Raw genomic sequence first — 15,000 nt, 5'->3', positions numbered from 1 at the left:
CATATAAATTATCTAGATTTTACTCTGTCTAATGCCAGACAATTTTACTTGTCAACGGGGGACATCCTAGGGCGTTTGAGGTGTGAAAGGGGTAACCTCAGTCAAAAACTACAGTATGTCGATCCCCATTAACCCACTCATGAGTCACCCCTGAGAATGACACTTTATAGATTTTACTCTGTCTACCGCAAGACGATTTTACTTGTCAATGGGGGGCAACCTAGGGTGTTTGAGGTTTGTCCATGAGTGGGTTAACTTAATAGATAGCTGTGAAGAGAGAGGCCTCTAGTTTAACATTCAAATATTTTCCATCACACTTTTAAATTTTATGGGACACAATTGACTAGCTCGCAGATGGTTTGACAGCTCAGTTGAATTGCAACATATACAACCTCGCTAATCGCACGTTCGTGGTTTGGAGCTAGTTCAAATCTGGATTTTTCCTAGCTTCTTTACCATTACTTGAACCATAAACAGCAATGATCTTGATCTTGCAAAATTGAATTTTCCCAAGAGAGGGATCGATGATTGTAACTAAAACTAATAGTAAATGAAAACTGATAAACTACTATTTAAATAAACGATTCACTCTTTACACAATAGCGAAAAAAGGTTCCAAAGAAAACAATACTACAGGTAATGAATGCATCCATGATTGGAGTTTGGAATTAAGCTTCCCCTGGTGCCAGAAATCTGTTTAAAACTGCATGCACTCACAGCTGGCACACTAACAACGAACCCTGGAGAACGCAGAAAATGAGACACTTAATTGAGGAATGATAATTAAAAAAGCCCACACAAAAGTTACTAATAAGGCACACACAAATAATATTAAAGAGAGCACAATACAATGCAATGGTAATGAATTAATACAATATTGACCAGTGATGCTTGAGCATGTCTTGCATGAACTTTGTTGTTTTGTTGTACCAATTTTAGCTGCAATAATATTCTTACCTATTAAGAGAAACTGACAAAGCAGTTATGAATTGCAGTACACCTTGTTCATCCCTAGCCACTTGTAGCAATGACAGGTTCCTACCATCAACCTCATTCAGACTATGTAAAGCAAGAATGAAATTATTTTTGCTTAGTATATATTGTATACATGTACTTACTGTATTAGGAATTTCAAGGAGGGCATGCAATTGTTCAATTTTCGAAATGTAAGCAATTATGCAGTTCAACCTGTCTACTACATGTAGCTGCCTACACTCATAAACTCTCCATTCAATTGATCCTACATGTATCAAAATAATAATATGAACACCATTGTGGGGGTAGTATAATAATTATGCCAGACTACTTTTATGGGGCATATTAATGACTGCAGTGATTTGCAGTTTGCAAACATCCTGTACAGTTTTCTGACTGCTGGGATTATTAAATAATAATATATCACAAATGACCCCCAGGAGCAATATGACACATATATACACCAACTTCACAACAGTGTAACCCTTCTTTTATGAGTGACCACATGTAATTTTGCTGCATTAAATCCCTACTAAAATCAAAGAGACAGCTCATACACTGTACGAAGGCAGGAATTAAATGATACTTTGAGATAAAATTTCCTGGTTGTTGAACAGATTAGCCTTATTAATGCCAGAAAGGTGTTCACCCTTTTCGGTCTGAGTGTGACTCATTAACAAGGGTCCATAGCCCATAAGGCAAAGCCGAATGGGCTATTGAATCGTGGCCCTTGAGGGCGAATGGTCTAATTGTTTTAGTATCACCCAACTAGTCAGACAGAAAAGGCAATAGCAAAGTTAGCAAATGCAAGTTGAAGAAATATTTATTTGGGAATAAAACGAATGAAAGTGTCACCCTTTTCACTACTCGAGGACTATTACTAATAGTCCTCTAGCAGCGTAGCCAATCAAAATGCAGGATTTGCATTAGTCCACTAGTTGGGTGATACTAACACCAGCTGATTTTACATGTCAATGGGGGCTGCTTTAGGGGCGAAAGGGTTTTAACAACAGGTAGGCCCACTCAAAAACTACATGGATATCCAATATAGAGAGTATATTATAGGGGCGCGCAGAGATACGAAATTTCTCTTTGAGCGTTGAAAAATATTTCACCAGTGAGCGCAGCCAATAAGTGAAATTTTGTATCTCCATGTGGCCATGTAATATTCTATTTATTATAATTATAAACACCAATGAAATACTAAATCATTTCACAAAAGGCATCAAAAGGCTTGACTTTCCTACAGCTGTATGTACCCATGGCCTGGTTGTTCGAAAGCCGATTAAGTTAATCTAGGATTAGCCTAAACATTTGTTGCATGTTTTCAACTTTTTGGTGACGGTTTCTTTAGCTTATTTTTGTTTTTCAAGAGTGACTTCTTCTAATGTAAAGTTTTTCCAAATATAAGCGCTGAACAGCATTAGAGAGTAGAGAAATAAACTTCTTGGTTAATTTTTAATCTGGGATTAGCGTCAATCGGCTTTTGAACAACCAGGTCCATGGCAACAGTGACCTTTTCACGTGTGAAGATAATCATGTTTTTGCGCGAAAGCTCACTTGGTATTTCATTGGTGTTTAAATAATGTATCCCTTTCCCATCTGAAAGTGAGACTAACAGATTTAACTGTGTCTAATGCCAGATGATTTTTACTCACCAAGAGGGACTGTGTTAGGGAAGAATGGGTTAAAGATCAGCTTAAATACAACATGCATTTTAATATTTGGGCTTCCAAAGTGTCAGATGTAATAATTTTATCAGTTTATCCTTATACAGTGGTTACTTCCTGGACAAGTATGAGCTGTCACTGGTTATAAATTAGTTTACTCACAGGATGTCTTCCATACTGACACCTGCTGGTGCTGTTTGAGGTTTCACTTGCACTTGGAGTGGCTTAAAGTAACGGTTTGCACTGAGTCCATCAGCTACTGCCACATGTACTTCAACTGAAATGACAATATTATAGCCAGTTTACAGTTACATCACACTTTTGATGAAATTCACTCATCCATCCTTCGCATGATTTACAATAATAATCTACTTTCAATAATTTATTATTTGCAAGATGAGTTTGTAATTCATGAGAATATAATTAATTAATTATTAACAATAATTATCAATTACTATTACTATTACTAATACTACTAATATTATTATTAATTCATTAATACTTTTTGATTGTTTAATTATAATTGAGCAATATTAAACACTTAATGACTGGTCCCGAGGGAACTAAATGAACTGTTTTCCGAGGGACCAGTCATTAAGTGATTTGTTATATAGCACAAAAATAAAAACATGCAACAGCAACAGCAACGGCGGTCATTGGTCAACATTCGCGAGTAACAGTGCACTATTACCCTCTGACGTCATAGATTTTGTACTGTTGCCCACTCAGAGACTTTTGGTGGGAAACAGCTTTATTGTTAGATGTCATGTCACCTCAAAGTAACCAATGAGAGTGTACGCTGCTGGGGGAAAAAATTCAGTGATATCACAATATCGGTTGACAGAATTCGTCTTGAATCATCAATATAACAAATACAGTACATACTTGTCCTATTGAACAAAGTCATCCCAGATGGTAACACAAATGTAATGACTTCTTTGAACCCAGAGTAGATGAGAAATGGCCCCCTGACACTGTAATCTTTGATGGTGTAATGTACATGGTACTGCACTGGTCGCCGACTCTGCAATAACAAGTAAAAACATCCAAATGAAAACAATTTGCTTTTACATTTTGATTATGCAACAGATTGCCACTTTAAAAGTCCAACAGATTCAGTGTTCTCACCAGGATTTTGTTTTAGGGAGTCCCAAGGCCCTCTTTCCTGAAAAACAGGGGCCCTGCAGGAGCTTAAGTGGGACAAGTTACTTGCACTTTGTGACTAGGGAGGAAAAAGTCTTTCCTGACTTCTCTGTCTATATAATCAAGGCATGTTATAATTGGAACTCTTGGAATGGTGCCCCTTCGACAACATTGTAAATGCATTTGATTTGTTTGCCTCGAGACAGATCTTACAGGTTATGATCTTTTTGTCGGCATCATAGGCAAGCCATGACTATTTTGACAGCCACTCACTCCGAAAAACATGGTCTTTCTTCAGTGAAACAGTTTTTTGATCTTTGCTTGCTACGTTGGCCTTTTCATAGTCCTCTTCACCAGTGTTTCGATGATCTTCTATACTTTCTTAAAACCTTGGTACTTCAGAGCGAATGAATCTAATTTTCTCTGTCCCATGACGAATCACATGAGACTGGCACTCTAAATTATCTGTTACACAAAGTGCCTACCTGATCTACGTAATATGGCAGCCAAGATGTCAAAGCTGTGCTACGCTGACGAAGGCATGGCAAAAGTCAATAAAATTGAAGGCTTTGAATACTTTCATAAACTGTTTCCATTCCGTTGAAGAAGCAAAGAGCTGTAGTAGTCGCTTGACCATTAAGGCATTGCTAATTTACTCAGAGTAAAAGCCTGTTTTGCTTGTAGCATCCTTGTCCGCCCAAGTGGGCGCATTTGCATGGCTTTTAATGCACCATTTCAATTTTTCTTGCGGGAATCCCACAAGGGCACAGGCCTGGTGAGAACACTGAAGATTGCAACACATTTGCACTTACTGTAACTCCAAGATAACAGCACAATAAGAACAAAACCCAACAAAGTATGGTAGAGGCAAGCAGCCAGTACAGTACATGTGAAACTTTCAACAACTACTACAGTAAAACATGTACATGTAAGTATCATAACAACATAAAAGAACACTTTATTTAACAGGGATATACACTTAGCTTGAGAGTTATCCCTGTTGCAGGAATATTTACCTACATGTAAATGTGTTATGCCAAAAATTGACCAGATTTTAAAGATGCTGTGCAGAAAAGCAAACCGCAGTAACACCATGTACATGTAGTTAAATATAGTTAAATGAAATTTAACATAGTTAACAACTAGGAGCTACTCTGGTCAGTAGTGTTTTGCAGGCGGTTGTTAGTGTCTTGGCCGTCTGGTAGCGTTGTTCAGCGTTTTGGTGCGTTCTGTAGCGTTTGTTATAGTTACATGGTTCACGACCGGGAGTTAGTCCGGTCAGTAGCGCCTTGCAGGCGTTTGTTAGCATTTTTATGCGTTTTTTTGTAGCGTTTGCCGCACTCTTTAGGTTGTGGGAGCCCTGGGGCTAACATGGTTCAGCGGTATTCCTGCTTAGCGCATGCATTGTTGTCCAATGTGCTTGCAGCGTGTTTGTTGCTCTGTTGGCGTGGCGTTGTAAGTCGGATTAGGAGTTTAGTGGTTCTCGGCGTTCCCTCCCTATCCCCCCCTTTTTTTTTGTATTCTTTTTTCTTTGTGTGTGTGTGTGTTGTTCTATTTTTTTGTATTCCTTTTTTTGTGTGTTCTTTTTTTTTTGTATTCTTTTTTTTTGTGTTGTTCTTTTTTTTTGGGTTCTTTTTTTTGTATTTTCTTTCTTTCTTTATTTTATTTTTGTTTCCACTGAGCTATCTGGCTCAAGTGTGACGGGTGCCTTATGGGGGCCTGGCGCGGGGGGCTCGTGGCTTGGTTGCGGGTTGGGCAGGCCAGTCGGGTGTTCTAGCGCCTTGGGGATGTGACTTCGGTTTCAGCCCCCAGGCTTCCTGGGCACCTACCCTCCACTGGCGACGCGGGCGTTAATCTGATGCAGGAAAATTTTGACAAGGTGTTTTTCATTAAACAACTTCAATTTAAAGGACATTACAGAAAAGAACTTTTTTTGCCAGAAACTCTGAAAGGAATCGCAGTGGTGCATGAGCGCTATGCACTATGTATCAATTATTGCCTAGCTTATCTCAAGGGGTCAATACTTTCAGTGGCACTGTAAATTCATAAAATTAATTACTGACAGGTCAAAATTATTTTCTCCACAAAAACTCCTACCTTCCAGTTTGAACACAACAACTGAAACGTTGTCTTCAATGTGACCCCCACAGATGGCATAATCTTGCAATCACCACATTTAAGGCTATCACTGGCTTTGAATTTGGTAGAAGATGTCCCCTTCTTCCCTGTTTTCTTATCCTCAACTTCAAATACCACCATATAGTTTTGACCATCCTTAAGAAAACCACCCCGCAGCACAAAATTTGGCCTACCAAGCCCAGTGGTTGTTTGGCTTTTTGAAACTCTTAATGGTCGATAACTAAGTAATCTAGGATCGTTAATGGCTTCAGGTAGACGGGTCCTATTATCATCTTCATGGTCTTTGTGTGTCACAGAACTATGCCCAGTCATATCTCCTGACACATGCCCTGTTCCTTCTCCATAACCTGTTCCACGACTTGTGCCACGACCTGTGCCACGACCTGTGCCACGACCTGTGCCACGACCTGTGCCACGACCTGTGCCACGACCTGTGCCACGCCCTGTTCCATATCCTGATCCGTGACCTGTTCCGTTTCCTGTTCCACTGCCTTGTCCACTTGCCCACCTTTCCCTAGGCTCTGTGGAATTCTCTTGTGAAGATTCTGATGAGGCCAGGATTTGCTTAGGGTCAAGACAAACTGATCCCCAGAAAAATCTTGCCTCAGAATCTGAACTAGTAATTGGTATAACTGGTGCCTGACTTGGTGTGGTTCCACCACCACCACCACTAGGTCCATTTTGATTATCTTCTGGACAATCCTGTGTCTTCCCTTTTGCTGTGTTACCACCCTCATACACTTTCCACTTATATTTTATTTTTTGTTGGTTATCCAAAGGACAGGACAAACAAGAGCCTCCGATGATCAAAGATTCGCTTGGATTTATCGGGCCTTTCTCACATTGAAGACAATCAGAAAACCTGGAAAAAAGAAACAGATGCAGACCTGTCAGAAGGGAATTGACTCTGGTGTAGGAGGTCAGAGATGGTCTTAACCCCAGCCAAACCAAGACTCAGACAAAAGAGATAACTTTAACTGAAATTAATTGCAAAATAAAGATTTCAGATGGAAGGCTCAAAAAGTGCCTTAACTTACAGATTTATGTATACCAGAAGAGAATGGAGGTAGAACAATGGCATAAAGAAACTTCTGTTAAAATTAATTATAGTAATCAAGGCTGCTGCCTAAGAAAATTTTAAAGGGGCCCTCAGAGCTAAAGGCTGAGAACTTAGGAGCCCAACATATGAAGTGAAAGGTGTTGCTGTGAAAAATTAAGGCGCCCAGAGCTATTCTTTGAGAGCCCCAGGCTACCGGGCTCCTGTTAGGCAACAGCCTTGGTAATAATGCTTAAATTAAAGGTTGTATGAAAATAATTCATCTGATGAAGTGGATGAAGGAGAACTGAACCCAACCCATGTCCCCAAATCAATGAATGGGAACACTTACACATGCATTGTGTTATCATCACCATCAATACGTAGAGTCTGGAAAGCTGAAAAACTTAAGGGATCATCTTGTTTTGAGACTGCAACTTCAAAGTGAGGTGCAGCACCTGCAACCAGCCAGTCAAGGTCGAAGGTCAGAATGTTCTGATTAAAATCTATTTCAGGAAGTCTTGATGCCTTGAAGCAAGAGGTACTCTTTCCACGAGATCTGCACTTCCACTTAAACCTGTTTGTTTACACAAGAAAAGCAAACATGATTTTCGTCAACAGGTGCCTCATTAACCGTGCGGCCATGGGCCGACCGTGCTTCTTGCTCTGCACATTGTTTATTTATTTTGTTTTGGTTTTGTCAATGAGCAGACTTAAACTTCCCCTCTGCCATATAGTCAGTGGGACTTCCAATCACGCAACTTATGATGTTAAGACGGAATCCACCAGAGGTTCGAGTAACAAGTGGACAAAAATCCTGTACCAAGATTATAAACATTGTATTGTTAACTTCTGTACGATTGTTTTAAATATCTTCTCAAAAATAATAATTCCTATCAACACCAAACGTCAAAAACAACTGTTGAACTTCGTAAAAAAACACTTGAAACTACTGGTGAAATGAAACTGATGATGAAATTTTACCTGTGTTTGCACAATTTCTCTGAACGTTGAAATTTAATTTTTCTCGTTCCCATGGGAAATTGTTTTCGGTGTTATTTCAGGCAAATATTTATATCTTTAGCTTTCAGGAAATGTAAAAAAGACTGTAAGATACTTAAAATTATTCTGGTACCAGATTTTTGTCCACTAAAAACTGAAATTGCTCGATTTTGTATCGGATTACGTCTTAATTTGCCAAAAGCTGTTAAAATGTTAATTTACTTAAAATTTTATGAATATTCTACTCTTCATTTAGTACAAAATATAATTATTGCCTTTTTGTGTTATTGAAGTGCTTGATTTGAAGCGAGTATTGAATACATAAAAAGCCATTACAGTGTACGTCATCCATGGAATGTGTCGATCCATGGAATGTGTGGATAAATAATGTACCGGTAATTCTTGAATTATGTGACTCATGTGACTACTTTGCTAGCCCTTTACTTGTCTCGAAAAACAATTAAATTTAATAGTGACTTTTAAGAAAGAAAGCTGTAAGTTGTGAATACTGTTATTATTGTATCGTCCATACCCATACACATCCTGAAGAAAGTTCCAGATTAATTAAGACCATTAGGTCATCACAAATTTCACAACAGCTACAGCTGATGGTGCAATCAGAGATTGCATGGCTATAAATGATGGTGCAATAAGTTTATGTGTAGTCGTTGTTGTGCTACAGATTGATCAGGTGATTTTGTGTTTACAGTAATCAATGAATCATCAAGGACTACTTTGGAATGTGCACTACATTGTGACTATAGAAAGGAAAGAGATAAATTTTCAAAGCGCAGTTACAAGATCTAAAAGGTCTTCTCGTTTTCAAATAAACACAGACATGGCATCTGACAGGATGCGGCGATGCAGATCCGCATAATTCCCTTAAGTCCGCATCCTCCGCATAATTACGATATTTTCCGCATAAAACTGAAGAAATGCCTGATATTAGTGATAAAGCAGCTGCTTACCACCCTCACAAACACAAAAACTAAAGAGATTGACTATTTTGAAACACTTATTTTCCTGAACATTGAAGAAAAAACGCCATTTCATTCGCAAGATGAAAGTTCGTAAGCAGTTTCCACTCATTTTTCGGCAATGAGCCTGGACTCTAGTTAAACTGTTTTCATAACATACCCTAGGCTCGAAATTTTTAAAAAAGATACAAGGTGTGGAAATTTAGCCGCAAGTTATAGTGGCAAATTAAATTGCATCATTTTGTAACTCTGGTAAAGTTGTACAAAACAAAGAGCCTGCAATACGTATATGTGTAAAAAACCGCTGAAAATGGTGAATGATCGAGGGAATGGATCGTGGTTCAACCACAACAAAATTTTGCTCCATATCTCCATATTGAAACAAAATTCATGACAAGGAACAAAATATTTTTTTATCGCTTTATTTCTTTTAGCAAACGTTTTGGCAAAATGCCGATTACTAACCCTTTTATTTTAACCGTGAATGCTGGTCGCAAATTGGCGACTCGGCCAGATGTCTTAATCGCAAAGGGAAAAAGTGACTGAATTGGTCGCAATTTCGAGTCCTGATTTACCATAAGCATGTATATACATTGGACGGGCCTATTATTATTAGTTCTATAAATGTTCAAATTTCCGCATAATCCGGTGTAATTTCCGCATAATCAACGCATGTTTACGCATAATATGGCCAAAATTTTCCGCATAATCTTTAATTTTTTTCCACATCCTATCAGAAGCCCAGTGCACAGACAGGGAAGTATTGAGTTATGCCACCATTTTTTGCAGTTCCACTAATAATAATATGGTCATAGATTAAAGCGGAAAAAGGGCTCAGTAGAGCTTGAGAAAAAGGTAAGCCAGTTAATTTTAAATTTTTTTTGGTAATCAAATCAAGCAGGTAGCAGACCTCAAAGTCAAGCAGGTGATGCTCTGGAATAAGGCCTGCTAAATCTGCCAATCAGAGCATGCATGTACTTGAGGTAAAATCAGGAAGCTGTGTTTAGGGAGTAAAGCGATTAACCAAAGAAACCTTAAAAAACTCTTAAGGTCAAATATTTCCAAGCCAATGACATAAGTGGCATAGATGCCACATTCTTACATCGGTAAGCTAGAATAAGCTACTGTACATCTGTCAGGAGAAAAAAAATTTGTTGGGCTTATGACTTGTGTTCCATGTACATTAATGAATTATCAAAATTAACTTACAAAAGCGTATGAAGTGCATGTTACAGAAATCACTCACTGAAGTTTATGATTTTCATCTGGGTAATCCGGGTCATGGGAGGATGAGGCATTCAAGGTTATCCTCCCATTCTTTTTCCCAATGGTTCTTTCTGATCCACCACTTATCACTGCGACCAAAGGACTTTTTGTGACCTTAACCTGCCTTGTGTTCTTAGATGACACATGCCTCCCTTTGCCAGCAATAATAATTGTTACCTGAAAATTCATTTTTACCAAATTATATTTTGATCTCAGTCTAATATGGTCATTTTCCATACAAAAGTTCTCCAGGGTCATCTCCCACACATTTCAAATAGGCAAGAAATTCTGAATTGCATAGATGGTAAAAAACATTGACTTTAAAGTGTTAACTACTTAATGGGGACAGAGTAAAATACTAAGTCTGGCCGGTTTAGGCCGGTTTGGATGTCAAAGGGTTAATGGGGACAGTGAGTGATTAATCTTGCTTTTCGAAATTAAGGGGGTATGAAATGACAGTCCTGGATTTCTTACACCAGTAACACAACTACTGTACCTCTAATTGGATTTCATAATTTCCATACACCAGTGTTCGTGGAGGAAAGATGAGCACTCGCTTTGTGAAATCGATATCATCATCATCATCATCATCATCATCAACATTACCACCACCATCACCATCATCAACCCTCTTTACCTGAAATGAATGAAAAGAAAAACTAGTAAAATGGAAAAGACTTAAAATTATAAGAATGTAGAGTGCATGCATGTCTACAAAAGCAGACATGCATTGCATTGCACCAGTGGCTCAGTTGGTTGAGCATCAGGCTGTCATGCAGGAGGTCACGGGGTTGAACCCCGGCCGGATCAACAATCAGGATCTTAAAATAACTGAGGAGAAAGTGCTGCCTTTGTATTTGCAAATGGTTAGACTATCAAGTCCTCTCAGGTAAGGACTATAAACCGCAGGCCCTGTCTCACAAATACCTTCTACATGTTCATAAGTTCCCTGTGGGACATAAAGAACCCACACACTACAGTGTATTCAATAAGAGTAGGGATCTGGATGTAGTCCCCGGTGTTGTGGCTGTCCTGTTCTCTCCAGCAGAAGTGGCCAGCTTGACACTGATGTCTCTAAAAAGGCTTACGGTGCATGAGGCCACTGAAGCAGAAACCGGCATAAGTTAAAAAGGGATTTTGCCAAGTGCTGGAACATGTAGATGTAGATGAGTCTTCTACACAATATCGTTTTGTAAAACATTATAGTGGCATGGTAGATGGCTTTTTATGGATTATTATAATTCCTCTTTCTTTTCGCACGGATGCTCAGATCGCAGCCATACTATAGAAACAGTTCGCCAGTCACTACAGCAAGCCCTTCCCAACTGCTTGTTTTTCACCCTTGAAACCCTAAAAAGTTCTGCGCCATTCACCACAACTACCCCACTACCATGTCGACAGGGAGTTGCAATGCCTTTGGGGCTCCAGCGTCCTCTGGATAACACCTTGGAGGACAAAATATTGCGGGGTGAGTACACTGACTTTTCCTTGTTGCTCCCCACTTCTTTAAGTCAACCCGAGGCTCCCAAAATCAAGCTTCGTCTTGATGACTCAATTGCAGGCCCCACTTCCCCTCTGACAATGGTTGGCAAACGCAAGCCTGTCATCAACACTTTCCACAAATGCTTGGACACCTATACCTCATATAATTATGCTACTTCCCGTCACCTTGTATCCTCAGCACTCCCTTGAGCTCCTTAAATATCAACAGATAATCAGCACAGCAGCTACCAAATTTAAGGGGTTAACATTCTTTGCCTACAAATATTTTATAGCAGTTCCATCACAGGGCCGGTTACAACCCTTGTATCAGCTGGGACCAGGTTGACCCAGAACTCTGGACTGTCATATTCTCTGGCCTTGCTAAGCCACACTGTCTTGTCAGGGTTCGATTCCTAGACTCAGCGTCACACATGGGTAACAAGAGGTTTTCTCTGGGTACTCCGGTTTCCCTTCTCCTCAAAAACCAACATTTGACTTGATTTGCATTGATTGTTAATTTCACTTTACAGTATCCCCAATTAGTGATCCAGTGCTAAATCGACTAGACACTTAAATAAAGTTCCCTTCTTTTTCTTTCCTTCCTTTTCCCCTTCATTTTGGTACACATGCTGGATACACAGGCCCTCACCAACCCAGGGTTTCCTGTGATCTCATTTCCACCACACAAAATCCCGATGTTGTCATGTCAAATCTAGTCAAGGAAATATATCTGGGTTGCGTAGTGGGTCCCTTTAATTCCCCTTCCCTCCCAAATTTGCAATGTCACCCCGTAGTCATGGTCCTTAAGAAATACTCCTCAAAATGGTGCACCATTAATCACTTTTCTTACCCTGAAGGGGACAGCATCAATGACCACATCCCTAGGGATCCCTATACCCTCCCCTCCAGTATGTACACGTGGATGATGCTATTTGTATTCTAAAGTCCCTTGGTCTGGGCTAGTTTATGGCAAAGACCGATAACTTCTTGCAGAAAGCTTCCCGACTTCTTGCACTTTGAATGTTCTTGTGGGTAAACCGCAAAAACATGGCACTTTTACTTCTTGTGCCAGCTTGCAAGTTCTTGCGGCACAAGAACTTCTTGTGCGTGCATTATTTTTGGGCTGTACTGTCACATAGGGTAAATTATGCTCTTTATCTCTTTATGGGTACCAGTGTACTGTAGGAGTAGATAAACGTAACTCACCTTCCACAAATAATGCAGTTCCTTTACCACCATACTGCTGGACAAGTTCATAATTACATTGGGTTCCAAACGCATTTCTTGGGAACGATACACCTACACAATATAATTTGGGGAGTCAAAAGTCAGACTAGATGATAGTAAGTCAGTATGCACAGGTTTAATGCCCACGCCATTCATACAAGTGAAAAGGACAACTGAAGATCAACTTTACCTCTGTCATATCTCCAGCTATAAAAACTTCAGGGGCAAAGCATTCAGGCACATCAGAAACATAAACAGTGATAGATGCCGTCTCTTCAGCAATGGCATTACTAGCAATCAAAGTAACATCAAACTCCCCATCCCTGTGAAGAGATGGACACTTGCTGTTACGCTCATACTGGTAGCCAAATCCATATAATTTATAATAACGATGTTACAAAATTATTGTAAATGGTTTGAACCCAGGAGTCATATCATTAAGTAAAGTCCGATTGTCCGGGTGAGTGTAGTCCTGAGAAGGACTGTTTGAGATGACATTGACTGACGTTTCGACAACCTGAGCGGAAGTCATCTTCAGAGTCAAGTGATTTGTGTAACGTCAGTAGATACTGTAAGAACTCCGCTTGTAGATGTCATTGGTCAACTTATTCGTGATGTTATTGGTTGACTGTCAGTTGAGCCTAGATGTAATTGGCTGGGAAGACTAAACAGTGATATTGTTGTAGCCTTGGGTGAGAAACCCATTGACACCGTATTGTGGACCACACACGTCAAGCGAAGGGCTTACGCGCCGCTTTTGTTTTGCTTGAGAAGTCTTGCGAGCTTGCAGAAGTGAGTATATTAAGCTAGTTTAGTTCCAGTTGCTTCGAAATGTCTGATGACGAAACCTCTTCACATTCATCTCAATCAAGTCTTTCTATTGATGATGAAAATATGCCTGAAAATGTGATTCGGCCGTACCAGTTCGAACCACAGTTTTCTTCCAGCAAAGAAAGTGTGGAAGATCGAAGAAGGAGAATTAGAAGGGGAGCATCAACATGACAACAAAAATTTTTGTATTGGAAATCCATGAATTAAACCATGTTTGATGTTTTGGAAATGCTGTGAAGATCAAACGCTCACGGGCTTTGAACTGTAAACAAACAATAAAAACAGAATAAAAATAAAATCACACTTGTATGTATTTGTTCGTTTTATTCATAGCTATTGTGATCTCACAACCATTTAAAGAGGCAATATCCACTGCTATGCTATATTTTAGATGTTACTAATCCAGTTTAAAATCACCCTCTGGTAGTAAAGTTGAGTATACTGATCATGAGATTCTGTAATTATATTGAATCCCTGTTCCTATCAACAACGTAATATACTGGTACTACATGTTTGGTGGAACCGCAACAAGATTATGAAACATAATTAATTTTTTAAGCTAACCTACTTTTTTAAAAAAGCAATGATTGTCATCGCTATCTCTGATACGAAACAAATAATTAACTTTTAATTTAGTTAGTAGTGGTAACCTGTATGTTTGATTTGTTTGTGCTGACACCCTGAGCAGTGTTTGAGCTTGCAAATGGATCTGGTTCTTGTTGGGAAATCAGAGAAAAGCGCATTAAAAACTGTTTCTATCGCAACCAGAATGCAAAAATATTGTAATTTCATATTAGATTCTGCTATCTTTCAACGAAAGCAGCCACCTTTTAATCTATAAAGAGAGTCTTACTGACAGAACATGTTGCATAGCTAACTAGTCCAGATTTTCAGACATTAATTAATAAAGAACCTTCTAAGGTAACCTGAAAAGTTTGGGGTAGGTTCTTACACTTTTACTGTGCAATAAATCCAAGTCAAACAAAGCTTATTTACTTTAGGTGTACAAGTGGAAAATGATATTAACCATAAGCACATCTACAGTCATCTCAAGCCATTGATGTTATGTAAACAAATTATCCAATTTTTCTAGGGAAAGTCCCACAAAGAAACAAAGATTAAAATGCATGCTCTACTGTTTATAAAAACAGGAAATGATTTTCTTTCTGTCACCTCATGGTACAAATATATATATTTTTGTTTTGGAGGGGGAAGTGGGAAAACAATTATAGTTGTGATCGAGTGCTATGAG

The 15,000-nt window shown here is 39.1% G+C and overlaps 1 protein-coding gene across 1 annotated transcript in view; it reads right to left on the bottom strand.

Moving 5' to 3' along the window:
- LOC137967996 (polycystin-1-related protein-like) overlaps positions 1-15,000 on the bottom strand; it is a 92,167-nt gene that overhangs the window by 41,402 nt on the left and 35,765 nt on the right. The window contains exons 9-17 of the mRNA XM_068814609.1: positions 13,108-13,240; positions 12,897-12,989; positions 10,705-10,845; positions 10,189-10,385; positions 7,316-7,540; positions 5,886-6,789; positions 3,531-3,669; positions 2,808-2,922; positions 958-1,059 (exon numbers count right to left, since the gene is read on the bottom strand). Of these exons, the coding sequence (XP_068670710.1) occupies positions 958-1,059; positions 2,808-2,922; positions 3,531-3,669; positions 5,886-6,789; positions 7,316-7,540; positions 10,189-10,385; positions 10,705-10,845; positions 12,897-12,989; positions 13,108-13,240 (2,049 nt within the window). The remainder of the gene's footprint in view (positions 1-957; positions 1,060-2,807; positions 2,923-3,530; positions 3,670-5,885; positions 6,790-7,315; positions 7,541-10,188; positions 10,386-10,704; positions 10,846-12,896; positions 12,990-13,107; positions 13,241-15,000) is intronic.

This window comes from Montipora foliosa, chromosome 8 (genome assembly GCF_036669935.1).
Source record: "Montipora foliosa isolate CH-2021 chromosome 8, ASM3666993v2, whole genome shotgun sequence".
Lineage (NCBI taxonomy): Eukaryota > Metazoa > Cnidaria > Anthozoa > Scleractinia > Acroporidae > Montipora > Montipora foliosa.
This window is presented reverse-complemented; position numbering and strand designations above follow the sequence as displayed.